Below are 15,827 nucleotides of genomic sequence, written 5' to 3' on the forward strand. Positions count from 1 at the left end.
AGTTAAGATTGAGAATATGATACTTGAATCTAGAAGCACAAGATTGTTTTATTTAGCTACGAACACTAAATTAGATAAGTTTGAGAAAATGATACTTGAATCTAGAACCACGGTAAAACAAGGAGTTGAAGGGGAAAATTTAGAAGAAGGAACTTTATTACTTTCTTCTTATGTTTAGGGATGTGTGTAAAAGGAAAAGATTGATTACATAACCACTGATATTTATAGAATTATATTATGGGGATGTGTGTAAACACGTGGTTAGACTACAAACTCTGAATTTCTTATTTTTAAGTATAGGAGGGTATGTAATTATTATATTTGTTTTTTTTTTTATTATTATTATTATCCCAGCTCCTTTTCCCTGTGTTCCCTCCTTCTCCTGTGTGCCTCACCAGGCTTGATCTAGTGTTCATTCATCCTTGTTGGGAAAAATTGTTAAAATCTTAACGTGGAACATAGGGGGGATTCACTCCCCAATAAAAAGAAAGGCAGTTATGAACCTTTTGGGAAAAAGGGATTTTGACATAGCTTGCCTACAGGAAACCCATCTATCTGATGTAGAACACAGGAAAATTAAAGCTAGGTGGTTGGGAGAAACTTTATTTTCATCATATACAAAATCTTCCAGAGGGGTTATGGTTCTTTTCCATACAAGACTAGAATATAAAATTTTAGATAAATCTATAGATAAGGAAGGGAGATATGTAATTATTAGACTCTCCATCCACAATGAAGAATATTTGTTGGTAAATATTTATGGTCCAAATATTCCTGATGAAGGGTTTTGGAATTTAATGGTAAAGAAAATGTTCAAATTTCCGAAAGCTAAGATTGTGATGACAGGGGATTTCAACGTTACCCCGAATTCTTATCTGGAAAGAAGGAAATTAGGGAATGATAACACCAAAACCAAAATTAAGTCCACACAATTGAAGTTTGAAAAAAGAATATTTAATCTACTCTACAATTCACTTAATCTGGTAGATATTTGGAGGATGTTGAACCCCAGTAGCCTAGAATACACATGCTTATTAGCAACAGGAATAAAGTTTCCAGCGCCTTGGTTGAAATATACCTGCTACACTATAAGGAAGATCCCCTATCAGATCTAAATGAAGTAACAATGATTCGGTATATATAGGAGCGCCACAAAGGGCTTAGGTATATCACAGGACTAGTCTAGATCAAATAATTCCAAGAAAACAGACTTATAAATCTAAGTCCAACAAATATCTGTTAAAATTCCTTTTAATCACTTTGGGTTATGTCCAATCAAACCCATCACATGTATTCCATTACAATACAATCTTAAATGCAATGCAAATACAATCGAAAAATACAAAATACAATAAAAAATTACAAATACAATAAAAAATTACAATAAAAATTTTTTAATAAAAAATCCTGGGATCTCGAAGTTCTGTCTTTTAATAAAGTATAAAAACTGAACTTATAGCTACAAATCCGGATTTTTGACTACTATCATTCAGCTCTGTGATGCTGAAGAAGCTTAAAGCTGATGGTGTGAAGTTTAACTAGATATATTTAAGATTCGAATGGGGGTCCGGGTAACGTCTACCCAATCACGGATAACACTTGCGCAAGTTAAAATAGGGCCACCAATATCCAATAGTGGAAGTAATAAACAGGTGATGACAGAAGGTGTACGATCTAATTTGTGCTCAATGTAATATAATCAAATTACAATCCAATTTTTTGTATAAAAATAATAATACAATTTTTTTAAAAATAATAAAATCCTAAATAATTGCACTCCAAACCCACAAGTGACAGAATCGAAAATTTCAAATTTAAAATGAAAAAGATAATATAAAATCAGAGTAAAAACTGTGATCCAAAGATAAAGTGACTTTGTGAAAAAAATACAAATGGTGCAAACAAATGATGTGTTATATATAAACCAAATCCAACCTAGCTAGAACAATACCGGTATGTTCTGAACATATTAAACTAAAATCATCTTAACATTAGTGGGAGATTTACAAACTTCTTTGTAAGAAAAAAGTACAAACAAATGCAAATAATCCCTAATATATAAAAAGTAATTATATGTGCGTGATACCTTAACTTCCTCAAAAAAATATATATATTGGCAATCTCCTATTCGAATAGTATCCTAGAAATTCAGATGTAAACAATTAAACAAATACAAATTACTAAATCAGAAAAAATAATAAGGAGTTGAACATAAAAATAAAAAATTATATGGAATGTATATATAAAAAATAATAAATAAATAAAAATAAAGTCTGAATGGTCCTGTGATCAAAGTCCTATTGTGGATTTAAAAGTCAGTTAGAAAATCCAATCCCTGGTGTCCCTCGATAGGGTCCAATGTAGCTGATGATCCTAACTTTTTAAGGATCCCAGTCGTGATCAATGCAAAAGATACCTAAAAGAGAAATAGAGAAAAAGAAAGTGCACTAAACAGACAGCCTATGGGGTGCGGAGTATTGGTAAATAAACTCACCCCACTCAGCAATATCCTGGAAATATGGCAAGCCTCACAAATCGTATGCCGATTGTCCGTCTACGCGTTCGGCCCTTTGATGGGCCTTTCTCACAGGACTTTGATCACAGGACCATTCAGACTTTATTTTTATTTATTTATTATTTTTTATATATACATTCCATATAATTTTTTATTTTTATGTTCAACTCCTTATTATTTTTTCTGATTTAGTAATTTGTATTTGTTTAATTGTTTACATCTGAATTTCTAGGATACTATTCGAATAGGAGATTGCCAATATATATATATTTTTGAGGAAGTTAAGGTATCACGCACATATAATTACTTTTTATATATTAGGGATTATTTGCATTTGTTTGTACTTTTTTCTTACAAAGAAGTTTGTAAATCTCCCACTAATGTTAAGATGATTTTAGTTTAATATGTTCAGAACATACCGGTATTGTTCTAGCTAGGTTGGATTTGGTTTATATATATAACACATCATTTGTTTGCACCATTTGTATTTTTTTCACAAAGTCACTTTATCTTTGGATCACAGTTTTTACTCTGATTTTATATTATCTTTTTCATTTTAAATTTGAAATTTTCGATTCTGTCACTTGTGGGTTTGGAGTGCAATTATTTATGATTTTATTATTTTTAAAAAAATTGTATTATTATTTTTATACAAAAAATTGGATTGTAATTTGATTATATTACATTGAGCACAAATTAGATCGTACACCTTCTGTCATCACCTGTTTATTACTTCCACTATTGGATATTGGTGGCCCTATTTTAACTTGCGCAAGTGTTATCCGTGATTGGGTAGACGTTACCCGGACCCCCATTCGAATCTTAAATATATCTAGTTAAACTTCACACCATCAGCTTTAAGCTTCTTCAGCATCACAGAGCTGAATGATAGTAGTCAAAAATCCGGATTTGTAGCTATAAGTTCAGTTTTTATACTTTATTAAAAGACAGAACTTCGAGATCCCAGGATTTTTTATTAAAAAATTTTTATTGTAATTTTTTATTGTATTTGTAATTTTTTATTGTATTTTGTATTTTTCGATTGTATTTGCATTGCATTTAAGATTGTATTGTAATGGAATACATGTGATGGGTTTGATTGGACATAACCCAAAGTGATTAAAAGGAATTTTAACAGATATTTGTTGGACTTAGATTTATAAGTCTGTTTTCTTGGAATTATTTGATCTAGACTAGTCCTGTGATATACCTAAGCCCTTTGTGGCGCTCCTATATATACCGAATCACTAGAATACACATGCTGCTCCAAATCCCACAATACGCTCTCGATATTGGACCTTTTTCTAATCTCAGACCTGTTGGTACCAAAGATTGAGAAATGCACTATTGGGGATTTTAGTTTGTCAGATCACGCTCCAGTCACTTTGGTTATTACAACGAAAAGGAAATTTTCGTACAATTATTTTTACTTTCCGGTTTATCTACGTGATTCTCTTGACTTTAGAACTTTTCTAGCCAAGACTTGGGATGATTTTAAAACATTTAACAGCCACTGCAGGGACAATATTCAGCTCTTTTGGGAAACAGCGAAAGCCTACCTAAGAGGAGAAATAGTTAGGTATGTGGCGAAAGGAAAGAAGGAGAAGGCGAGAAGAGATAAAGCCCACTCAGATAATGTGAGGGAATCTTACATTAAACTCTTGGAAAGACCATGTAAGATCAATACCGAGAATTATTTTCAGGCCAGGAAAGAAAGGGAGATATTCCTCCTGGGTGAAGCACAGGTACATCTATATAAAAACAGTGCCAGATTTGCAAAATTTGGTAACAAAGTAGGTAAATATATGGCTTCGTTGTTCAAAAGACAATCCAGGAAGAAACCAATAGCAGCAATAAAGATAAATGATCAATTAGTTTCAGAACAAGAGCAGATTTCACACCTTTTCCACGCTTTCTACTCTGATCTTTATTCATCTCAGCGTCCAGATGCAGATACTATTAATACATTTCTGGAGGGGGTTTGTTTGCCCACAATTTCATCGGAAAGTTGCGATCTTCTGAATCAGCCAATAACAGAAAATGAGATTTATAAAATTATTGGCTCAATAGCGAGAGGGAAAGCTCCAGGTCCGGATTGTTTACCTATTGAGCTTTATCAAATACTGCGATTGGAGATAGGGCCAGTACTTCACGAGCTATATAATGAATACTTTGGAACAGACTCTAAGATCTCTGAGAGCTTCAAGAGGGCTAATATAATTTTGATCCCAAAAGCCAATAAAGATCCAACAGATATGATCTCGTACAGACCTATCTCGCTATTGGGATTAGATTATAAAATTCTGATGAAAATTATGGCGGAGAGGATGAAGCCTCTAATGCCGGCGATTATCCATCAAGACCAGGCAGGGTTTGTTATAGGAAGAGCATGAATATAAGAAAAATTTTACAGGTAATATGTCAATATGGGGGGGATCGATCTGCCCTGCCGGAGGCCTTCCTGCTATCCTTGGATGCAGAGAAGGCCTTCGACAGGGTGGAGTGGCCCTTCCTGATCCAAGTTTTGGAGAGATTTGGCTATAGGGGACACTTTAAGGATTTCATTGACAAGATCTATATGGACGTTAAGGCTTCTATTCTGATCAATGATTCAATGATAGATCCTTTTATTCTGACAAGAGGCACCCGTCAGAGTTGCCCGATGTCACCACTATTATTTGATCTTATAATGGAACCTCTGGCTATTAAACTGAGAGATTTATTGTTTGGAATCAGTATAGGACAAACAAAACTTAAAACCGCCTTGTTTGCAGATGATCTTCTGTTATTTGTTGCCGAACCAAGAAGACAAATCAGTGAGATTATGGGGCTGCTTGAACAGTATGGGGAGGTTTCAGGTTACAGAACAAACTTCTCAAAGTCAAAAATTCTGTGGCTTAAAGAGAACCCTGGGGAAGTACAAACTTTTCAATTTATAGAAACTAAAACCTTGGAATATCTGGGCTTAAAAATTTCAGCTAATTCAGCAGACTGGTATAAAGATAATTTCGGTACAATACTAGGGGATAGCAGAAATAAATTAAAATTGTGGGCTTCACTTCCGGTATCGTTGTTGGGAAAGATCTCCCTTTTTAAGATGTTTATCATCCCTAAGATTCTATATACGTTAAGGATGCTTCCTTTTTTTGATAACCAGAAATCTTAATCTTTTCAACCAATCATTAAGGTTGTTCCTTTGGAGTGGGAGAAAACCAAGGTTGAAATTAACTAAGTTATATCAACCCTATAATAAAGGGGGACTGGCGCTCCCTAACTTAGAACGATACAACCAGGCGGCAATTCTACGCTTCCCTCTTGATTGGCTAACAAGGTCTTTCTTATACTCGAAGAAGCTATAGAAAATCAAGCTTGCTTGCCATTATCTTTAAATTATATACTATGTGCTACAAATAGAGAGCTTGGTAGGAGCTTTTTGTCACACCCGTTGTACAGAGATATAATAAAAGTATGGAGAAATCTATCTACCAGTATTGGTGCGAGCCAAAATATCTCAAAGTGGATGCCGATAAGTGGTAATCCCCATTTCCCTCTAGGTAAATCTGATATCTTTAAGAAATGGTCAACAGAGAGACCACTAGTAGTGAACGATTTTTATAATTACAACACAAATAAGGTGTGTACATTTGATTGGTTCCAGGAAAGATTCCCTGAAGCACAAAAGAAACATATGTTTTATTTTCTACAAGTTAAAGGTTATATCTTTAAACTGACTAGGCTAGCTCCTCAATTATGGAAAAAACACCCTTTAATTGATGTTGCTAAAGTTAGAAAGGGTCTGCTATCATTTATATACAAACTATTGTTGTCTTTAGATGAAAACTTAGCATTAACAGAACTGGTATCTCATTGGACACCAATGATTGATTCTCCTAACTTGGAAAAAATACTACTGAAAAGTTTAATTACCACCCTAAAACTATTTCCTTCATCTTACCATAGAGAAATTCAATTCAGATTATTACATAGGGATTATTTTACTCCACGTAGAGTGGCAAAATGGAATAAAAACGTGCTTAATTGCTGTTCTAAATGCAACTTGGCCGATCCAGACTTAATTCATTTAATATCGAATTGTCCGAAGTTAAATCAGTTTTGGAAGAAAGTAGAATTTCTTTTCTTCACTATTTTCAAAAGGAAAATTTATTTAACTAAGGAATTCATCCTTTTTCTTAGACCCCATTCTTTAGGGGATAGAGATACTAATTTTCTGGCAGTCGCAGTAACAATTATTAGAACACTTATTTTTAGATACTGGATTATGGTTAAAGTTCCGTCAATAACGGAAGTAAGGAAATTACTACTAGATGCAGTAATGAAAGCGGCTTATGACATTAAAATAGGAGGGGACTCAGGGGAAAGGTTCTGTAATATCTGGAAGGTTTTTGTTTGCTCTCAGGGTAATGATTTCATACAGCGAATAGAACAAATTATAAATATTAAGCTAAATTAGGTCTGGTGCTTGGCCGAGTGGGAGGGAGGGACACGGGTGGATTTGGAGAAGGTTTTATAATTAACATATTCTTTTTTTTTTTTTGTGTGTTTTTATTTGTTGGTTGTGTTTAAAGGGATTGTATAGGAGGGGTATAATATTACGCATATTTGGAGACAGCATGCAATAGATGCTAGTACACTTTTTTTCTGTTGTTTTCTTCTGCCTTTTTTGTATTGTTTTCGTTTTTGTCGTGATGTATAGAAACTTATTGAATATATCTAACATGTGTTATATATATTGTTATACTAAATAAAGAATGTCTATACAAATACTACTGTCTGGCTCAAAAATATTCTTACTAGCTCCTAAATGTTAAACAGATTTGTCGACCCCTGTTATATATGTATGTGTCTTTCAGATTTATTGCAGACTGCTCCATCTAATTTCTTAGGTAGCATATATATACCCAGAACTGACTAAGAATACATCATTTAGGTTGTTATCTCTATCATTTATAGCTTTAATGTGTTCCTTAAAAGGGACATAAAATCAATTTTTTTCTTTTATGATTCAGATAGAGCATATGGTTTTCAACAACTTTCCGATTTACATATTTGATCTAATTGCTATGTTCATTTTGGTATCCTTAGTTGCAAAGCTAGTTAGGTTCAGGAGCTGAGAGCTAGCTGCCGATTGATGGCTGCACCTAAATGCGACTTGTGAATGACTTACTGGTGTCTTCGGCTAGCTTCCAGTAGTGTATTGCTGCTCCTTCAAGAAAGGATATCAAGAGAATAAAGCAAAATTGATAATACAAGTAAATTGGAAAGTAGTTTACAAATGTATGCTTTATCTGAATCATAAAACAAACAAAATTGGGTTTGTTGTTACTATTTGTTGAAAAGTAATGTAATAATTATTACAAATGTAATATAAAAACTTTACTTTGCATAAACAACTACTCTATTTAATGTTTACATGACCAGCCAACATATAGCCCATTATACCTGAAAAGTTTTTCCACTAAGGGCAGAGATTCTATGCCTAGCGGCTGCTTGTATCCCAGCTGATCAAGACGCTTTCTTAGATTAATGAACTTCCTCTCTGCAGCAGTACTCATGTCGATCTGGTGATGGGCGTCCTCAAATTCAGATTCAATGATCTATAAGTCCACAAAAGTTATTGAAAAATAACAGTCACATTTTGTACAATTTATATATATATATATATATATATATATATATATATATATATATATATATATATATATATATATATATATATATATATATATATAACACCATAGACACTAAATTTCGAAGATTATATCAATCACATCAGGAACAAACAGGATTGGAATGCACAGTAGAAAGCATTTCATATTTGACTTTCATAGAATGAATATTTTTGTAATATCCACATATCAACAAACGTGCTTTTAGCAACAGTTACCTAAAGTTCTGTGATAATGTTTATAGTACATACAATCTATTGAAAACAAAAAGAAAAAAACTGGCACTACACTGTAGGTAAGTGAGATAAGAAATTTGTATTCCGGTGCTACCCCTTTAAATAAGATACATTTAAACACTAGAGGATAGACAGATTAGGGGTTTAGATAGCACTCACTCTCACTTTCAAAGGTGACATTATAAAACATACATGCTTTATTTAATTAAGTAAAAAAGAAAAGGGGGATAAACCTCCCTAGAAATGGTTAAACTACCCACAACCTTAGAACCAAAAACAACTTTTAAAAGCAAATAAACCGCTAGTCACTCCTCTGTTTCCTGGCCGGGAACTGGAAACACCGGCATCAGGTGGCTAGAGTGACAATGCGGTATTAGACTCTAAAGTTTAAATAACAAACGCGTTTCGGCTCCGTGAGCCTTTGTCAATGTTTCACTTAGAGATTCTAAAATGAATAAGCCGAGGCTGTAGTGTGCGCGGCTTTTTATTTGAACCTTGTACTATTGCTATCCAATCCGGAGGGTGCTACAAGACAACGCCTCATTATCTATCAATGGGCGTTCAGGTATGCTTCCACCCACTGTTAAAAGAACTAGGATTGGATATTGGTTAGGTTCTCTTCTAATGGTCTGCACTATTATTGGTGGATTATATCAGAAAGGTAAAAGTCAATCACGCTCTTTCTCTTGCATTACTTAAAAGATGACATTTATTACCATCCTATAACGGTGAATTGAAGATATATATTATCAATAAAAAATCGTTCAATTTGGAAATTAATCCAACACCGGATAAATCTCTTATAAAGTGTTATTATTTATCATTCATGGTAAGACATCAACCTACAAGTAAGATGCATATTAATTAGAATCCTAATTTCAATCCCTATTTGCTTATAGATAACAATTCCTTAGAAGATAGTCTATAGCTCCCCATTATTGTGTTATTCACAGAGTGTATTTCATGGTTGCCATAAATATCGCACTTGTTAAAAAGGATTGTGTTTATATTTATATAAGCTTCTTAGGTTATACATGCACAAAATTCTTATACAAAGCTCCACTATGTATCTTACAATTATAAAATAATATGACTTTGTACAGTAGGTGATTACAGATATATGTGCAGTTTTGAAAAACAAATATAATGATTCTATTGCATCTATATCACTAGCAATCAGAGCATCTGAAGTCAGTGTGTGAGATGGTTAGGTTATAATGTAGGGTGGTGGGTCACATATGACATATAAAGGCCATTGACTTTCTTTAGCAAAAAAGATTAAACAGGACAAGAAAACGTATTATCGTCTCACTTTGGCCTTGTTTATTTATCATTTACAGAGCCCTTATGTTAGCTTGTCTATGGACTATTTGATATATGCCCAATTCACCGTTACACATCCAATTATTTCGGTGGCCAAATTATTCATTATTGGGAACCACGTATCACTCTAAAATAAAGTGATATTAATTGGAAATACAAAACACATACTGACAGACAGCAATAGAGAAAGTAATCACTATTCAGATATATACCCAATAATTGTTAAACTCATTCATGCCATTGGGTATGACAGTGTTCAGATTGAAAACCCATTTGGTTTCCATCTTTAACAGTCTGTTTTCCGTATTCCCCCCTCTTATTCCTGGTTTCAGTTTCTCTAATCCCCAGCATTTTAAAGCATTGGTTTTCCCACTATGATATTGAAGAAAGTGTTTAGCTACACTCGTTATTTGTTTTTTATCTTCAATATCTTTGTGGGCTGTCCTTATATTGCTCAGATGTTCAGTTATACGTTTACCCAGACTGCGTGTAGTCATGCCAACGTAATATAAATTACAACTACAGGATATGCAGTAAATTACGTTGGTACTTTGACAATTGATGTGTTCTTTTATGGTCCACGTATAATTAAATCTGTCCACTATAGATTGTTTTTTTACCATATGCTGGCATACTTTACAATGCCCACAGCCTATAGAACCCTTGTAAGTTGGAGATTTCTTTGCATTCCTGTCATAGTGACTAGTTATAAGCTTGTCACTGATGTTACTTGCTCTCCTGTATGTTACTAACGGTCTCTCAGGTAGCAATGGTTTTAAAAGTGTGTCCTGGGTAAGGACATACCAATGTTTTCGTAAAATGCTGGTAATGTGATCACTTTGTGGTGAGAAAGTGGTAATAAACCTAAGAGGGGTATTAGATTCTTTTAATTTGGGAGTTAAAAGTTCCCGTCTATCCTTCAGTAATACTCGATTGTAAGCTTTGGCTAATAACTTTCTAGAATAACCACGTTCCAATAATCTCTCTCTCAGATCTCTCGCAGCTATCTTAAAGTTCTCAATAGTACTACAATTACGTCGTAGACGTATATATTCCCCCATTGGGAGCCCCCTAATAGTTGCTGGATGGTGATAACTATTAGCATCTAAAATATTATTAGTGGAGGTAGGCTTTCTGTATGCCGATGTTTCAATAGTATTATCGGTTTTATGAATATACAGGTCCAAAAATTCCACTTTTGTCTTATTTATGGTAGATGTGAGGTATAGTCCAAAGGGATTGTCATTGAGAACTGTTATAAATTCAGTCAAAAGGTCTGGTGGTCCATTCCATACGAATAATATATCATCTATATATCTGGACCAGTGGGAGACATATTTGGTCAGATGTTTAAGGTCTTCATTGAAAACCACTGTTTCCTCCCACCAGCCCAGATATATATTAGCGTATGTCGGGGCACAGGATGTGCCCATGGCGGTACCACATGTCTGTAAATAGAATTTATCGTCAAATACGAAAAAGTTGTGAGTGAGTACAAACTTTAACATATCCAAAATAAATTCTTTAACCTCTTGAGTCATATTTGTATTCTTGTTGAGATAGTGTGTGGTTGCTCTACAACCCCACTCAGTTTTTATACTAGTGTAGAGCGATTCCACATCACAAGTTACCAACAGAGCATTTGTATCAATCTGGAGATCATTGATTTTATTCAAAAGATGCATTGTATCCCTCGTGTATGATGGTAGGGATTCTACAATGTATCTAAGCCGAGCATCAATATATTTACTAGCTTTCTCAGTTAAGGAACCGATCCCTGAGACTATTGGTCTCCCTGGTGGTTTGATAGTATCCTTATGAATTTTAGGCAGTAAATATAGAGTGGCTATTTTGGGTTGTGTAATTTCTAGAAAGTTAAATTCTTTTTGATCTATAGTACCACATGCTAGAGCTGATTTGATCAGTTTATTGTAACTGTTAAGGAACATATCCATAGGATTGCAAAGTAGAATTCTGTAATTCAGAGGATTATTTAGTTGGCGTAGTGCCTCCTCTCTGTACATATTGTCAGGCCAAATTACAATATTCCCCCCTTTATCACTACTTTTAATCTGGACATGTTTTAGTTCAGATAGTTGTTTTAGTGCCATGTTCTCTTCTTTACTTAGATTAAAACCTGAAGTTTCAGTGTTCCCTTGAATATTAAGAATATCCTGGCATACTAAGTTCAGAAATGTGAGTGCACTATGTGAAGTACTGTTCGGGGGTACAAATTTGGACTTGGTTTTCAATATGTTGCGCCAACTAGTGTTTTCACTACTGCTTATGGAGCTGCTAGTTTCTTCTAATAATGCAATCAAATCATTAATAGCTGCTTGGTCTGTAGAGTTCAAATTCTCTGAATCAGAGTTACTGAAGTATTTTTTTAAAAGAATCTTACGCGTGAATAAGTGTAAATCTTTTATTGCCTCAAATTTATTAAATTGTGGTGTGGGTATAAAGGATAGGCCTTTTTTGAGGACAGATATTTGTTCAGGGGTAAGAATTACATCTGAGAGATTAATAATGTTTAATTCCTGAGTATTCATTTCTTGGTGTACTGGGGTTTGTAATTGAACCTCACTTGTTTCCTTGTTCTGGGTTTTATTTTTGCGCCCCCTTCTTGTTCTACGCCTAAAGGGATATCTGAATTATTGACTTTATGTGGCTTAATTCTTTTTGTGTTTCTTAATATGGTTTTGGGCCTTAATTCATCCTCAGAGATTTCAGCTTCCGTGCTGTCACCTTCTCTGTCTGACATCTCTGTATCTGAATTAACAATTTTATTTTGCCCCCATGAATAAATTGTATCAGAGGAATAATCTTTAAGGTCCCTGTCTATTTTGCGTTCTTTGCGCTCTGATATAAAGCGTGCAAATTTCTCAACTTCCCCTTTAATTTTCTTATAAGATTTTTGAAAATCCTCATTTAACTCATATTGTTTAAGATCTTTACATAAAGTCGTGATATCCTCATTAATTTCAGTTAATTTATCTAATTCATGTTCAGTAAGATATCCCATAAGTTTAAGGGAGCACTCAGTAAGTGCCATTTCCCATTTTATTTTAAATTCAGGTTTGAAATCTTGGAAAGAAGGAAACATTTTTAAACGTAATCCTCTTGGAATGACATTGTTCTCCTTATAAAAATTATACATTCCAATATTCCATTGTTTTTTAATTTGTTTCCTTCTTATTTTTTTAAGCTGTTTCAAAGATTCAAACCACTCAAAATTCTTATTACTCTCATTGGTGTTTTTATTTTGTAATTCTGCTGTTAAATTAGTAATATCATTCGTCCACTGGAGCATTTCTGCCCCTAAATCAAAAGAGGCCATATTTAAACGTTAAGTGTGTGCTCTAGTTTTAAAGAAAATATGAGTATAATTCTCACATCAATTATAATACTATTGAAAACAAAAAGAAAAAAACTGGCACTACACTGTAGGTAAGTGAGATAAGAAATTTGTATTCCGGTGCTACCCCTTTAAATAAGATACATTTAAACACTAGAGGATAGACAGATTAGGGGTTTAGATAGCACTCACTCTCACTTTCAAAGGTGACATTATAAAACATACATGCTTTATTTAATTAAGTAAAAAAGAAAAGGGGGATAAACCTCCCTAGAAATGGTTAAACTACCCACAACCTTAGAACCAAAAACAACTTTTAAAAGCAAATAAACCGCTAGTCACTCCTCTGTTTCCTGGCCGGGAACTGGAAACACCGGCATCAGGTGGCTAGAGTGACAATGCGGTATTAGACTCTAAAGTTTAAATAACAAACGCGTTTCGGCTCCGTGAGCCTTTGTCAATGTTTCACTTAGAGATTCTAAAATGAATAAGCCGAGGCTGTAGTGTGCGCGGCTTTTTATTTGAACCTTGTACTATTGCTATCCAATCCGGAGGGTGCTACAAGACAACGCCTCATTATCTATCAATGGGCGTTCAGGTATGCTTCCACCCACTGTTAAAAGAACTAGGATTGGATATTGGTTAGGTTCTCTTCTAATGGTCTGCACTATTATTGGTGGATTATATCAGAAAGGTAAAAGTCAAAGTCTATAGCTCCCCCACCACCCTACATTATAACCTAACCATCTCACACACTGACTTCAGATGCTCTGATTGCTAGTGATATAGATGCAATAGAATCATTATATTTGTTTTTCAAAACTGCACATATATCTGTAATCACCTACTGTACAAAGTCATATTATTTTATAATTGTAAGATACATAGTGGAGCTTTGTATAAGAATTTTGTGCATGTATAACCTAAGAAGCTTATATAAATATAAACACAATCCTTTTTAACAAGTGCGATATTTATGGCAACCATGAAATACACTCTGTGAATAACACAATAATGGGGAGCTATAGACTATCTTCTAAGGAATTGTTATCTATAAGCAAATAGGGATTGAAATTAGGATTCTAATTAATATGCATCTTACTTGTAGGTTGATGTCTTACCATGAATGATAAATAATAACACTTTATAAGAGATTTATCCGGTGTTGGATTAATTTCCAAATTGAACGATTTTTTATTGATAATATATATCTTCAATTCACCGTTATAGGATGGTAATAAATGTCATCTTTTAAGTAATGCAAGAGAAAGAGCGTGATTGACTTTTACCTTTCTGATATAATCCACCAATAATAGTGCAGACCATTAGAAGAGAACCTAACCAATATCCAATCCTAGTTCTTTTAACAGTGGGTGGAAGCATACCTGAACGCCCATTGATAATGAGGCGTTGTCTTGTAGCACCCTCCGGATTGGATAGCAATAGTACAAGGTTCAAATAAAAAGCCGCGCACACTACAGCCTCGGCTTATTCATTTTAGAATCTCTAAGTGAAACATTGACAAAGGCTCACGGAGCCGAAACGCGTTTGTTATTTAAACTTTAGAGTCTAATACCGCATTGTCACTCTAGCCACCTGATGCCGGTGTTTCCAGTTCCCGGCCAGGAAACAGAGGAGTGACTAGCGGTTTATTTGCTTTTAAAAGTTGTTTTTGGTTCTAAGGTTGTGGGTAGTTTAACCATTTCTAGGGAGGTTTATCCCCCTTTTCTTTTTTACTTAATTAAATAAAGCATGTATGTTTTATAATGTCACCTTTGAAAGTGAGAGTGAGTGCTATCTAAACCCCTAATCTGTCTATCCTCTAGTGTTTAAAAGTACATACAATCTGCCAGGCACACTTTTTTAGGTGACATACACGTTTATCTGACAGTGTGCCAAATATGCTGTCACTGGAAATCCGAGCAAGAAGGAGATGATGTGCATGTAGCATACATGAGTATGGTGGGCCACATACACTTTAAGGACTCCATTTATCAAGCATCAGAGGCTGCTTTGGGGCCCTATGGGAGCAGAGTCACTCTTACAAGCCTGCTAACTACAAGTTAAGAAGCATCAGACGTATGAGCAAGGCTTTCTAATATCTCCATCTTATTTGTTCAGGGTGATTGATGGGTTGCGCAAGTGCAGGGGGCAACACTGCACAGACAGTTAATTGTGCAATAATAAATGTGGGCAGATGATTAACAGAATTCACTCATAATGAACACAAAAGGACAGGTTACCTAGCTTGTAAGCTCGACCAATGATAAATCAGGCCCTAAGAGGTATTATTTAACTTGTGATACAGCTTACAAGAACCATTTTTGCAAACACATGTGTATACTGCAAAAATAAATTTACTGTGTGCATTTTAAATTTGAGTTTTATGTCCCTTTGAGATAAAAAGTTTGCAGCTATACTATTTTATCAAATCTGACAACAGTATAAAAAGTTGTATATTGCTAAAATATTTTGTTATATATCTTAAAGGGACACTGTAGTCAAATATTCACTCGTGTTCTAACAATAGTATACCAATAAATAATTACTTTTTTAAAGTACATCCTATTTCAAATCTTTGTCGTTTGCAATATATCAGTTTAATCATTTTCACCTTTTTCCAAACCCACGTATTGATACTCCCTAACTGTATTCCAATCCTGGAGGACAACTCCAGTTGGAACATGGCGACTAACGGACACAATGCGCAT

At 34.2% G+C, this 15,827-nt stretch overlaps 1 protein-coding gene across 1 annotated transcript in view; it reads right to left on the bottom strand.

Annotated features, from left to right (window-relative positions):
• The window catches only part of CEP135 (centrosomal protein 135), a 213,046-nt gene extending 204,922 nt beyond the window's left edge, over positions 1–8,124 (bottom strand). Inside the window, exon 1 of the mRNA XM_053703945.1 lies at positions 7,976–8,124. Within this exon, the coding sequence (XP_053559920.1) occupies positions 7,976–8,088 (113 nt within the window). The 5' untranslated portion in view covers positions 8,089–8,124. The remainder of the gene's footprint in view (positions 1–7,975) is intronic.
• Between the last annotated feature and the right edge of the window lie 7,703 nt (positions 8,125–15,827).

The sequence above is a fragment of the Bombina bombina genome, chromosome 2 (assembly GCF_027579735.1).
Source record: "Bombina bombina isolate aBomBom1 chromosome 2, aBomBom1.pri, whole genome shotgun sequence".
In the NCBI taxonomy this organism is placed as follows: Eukaryota; Metazoa; Chordata; class Amphibia; order Anura; family Bombinatoridae; genus Bombina; species Bombina bombina.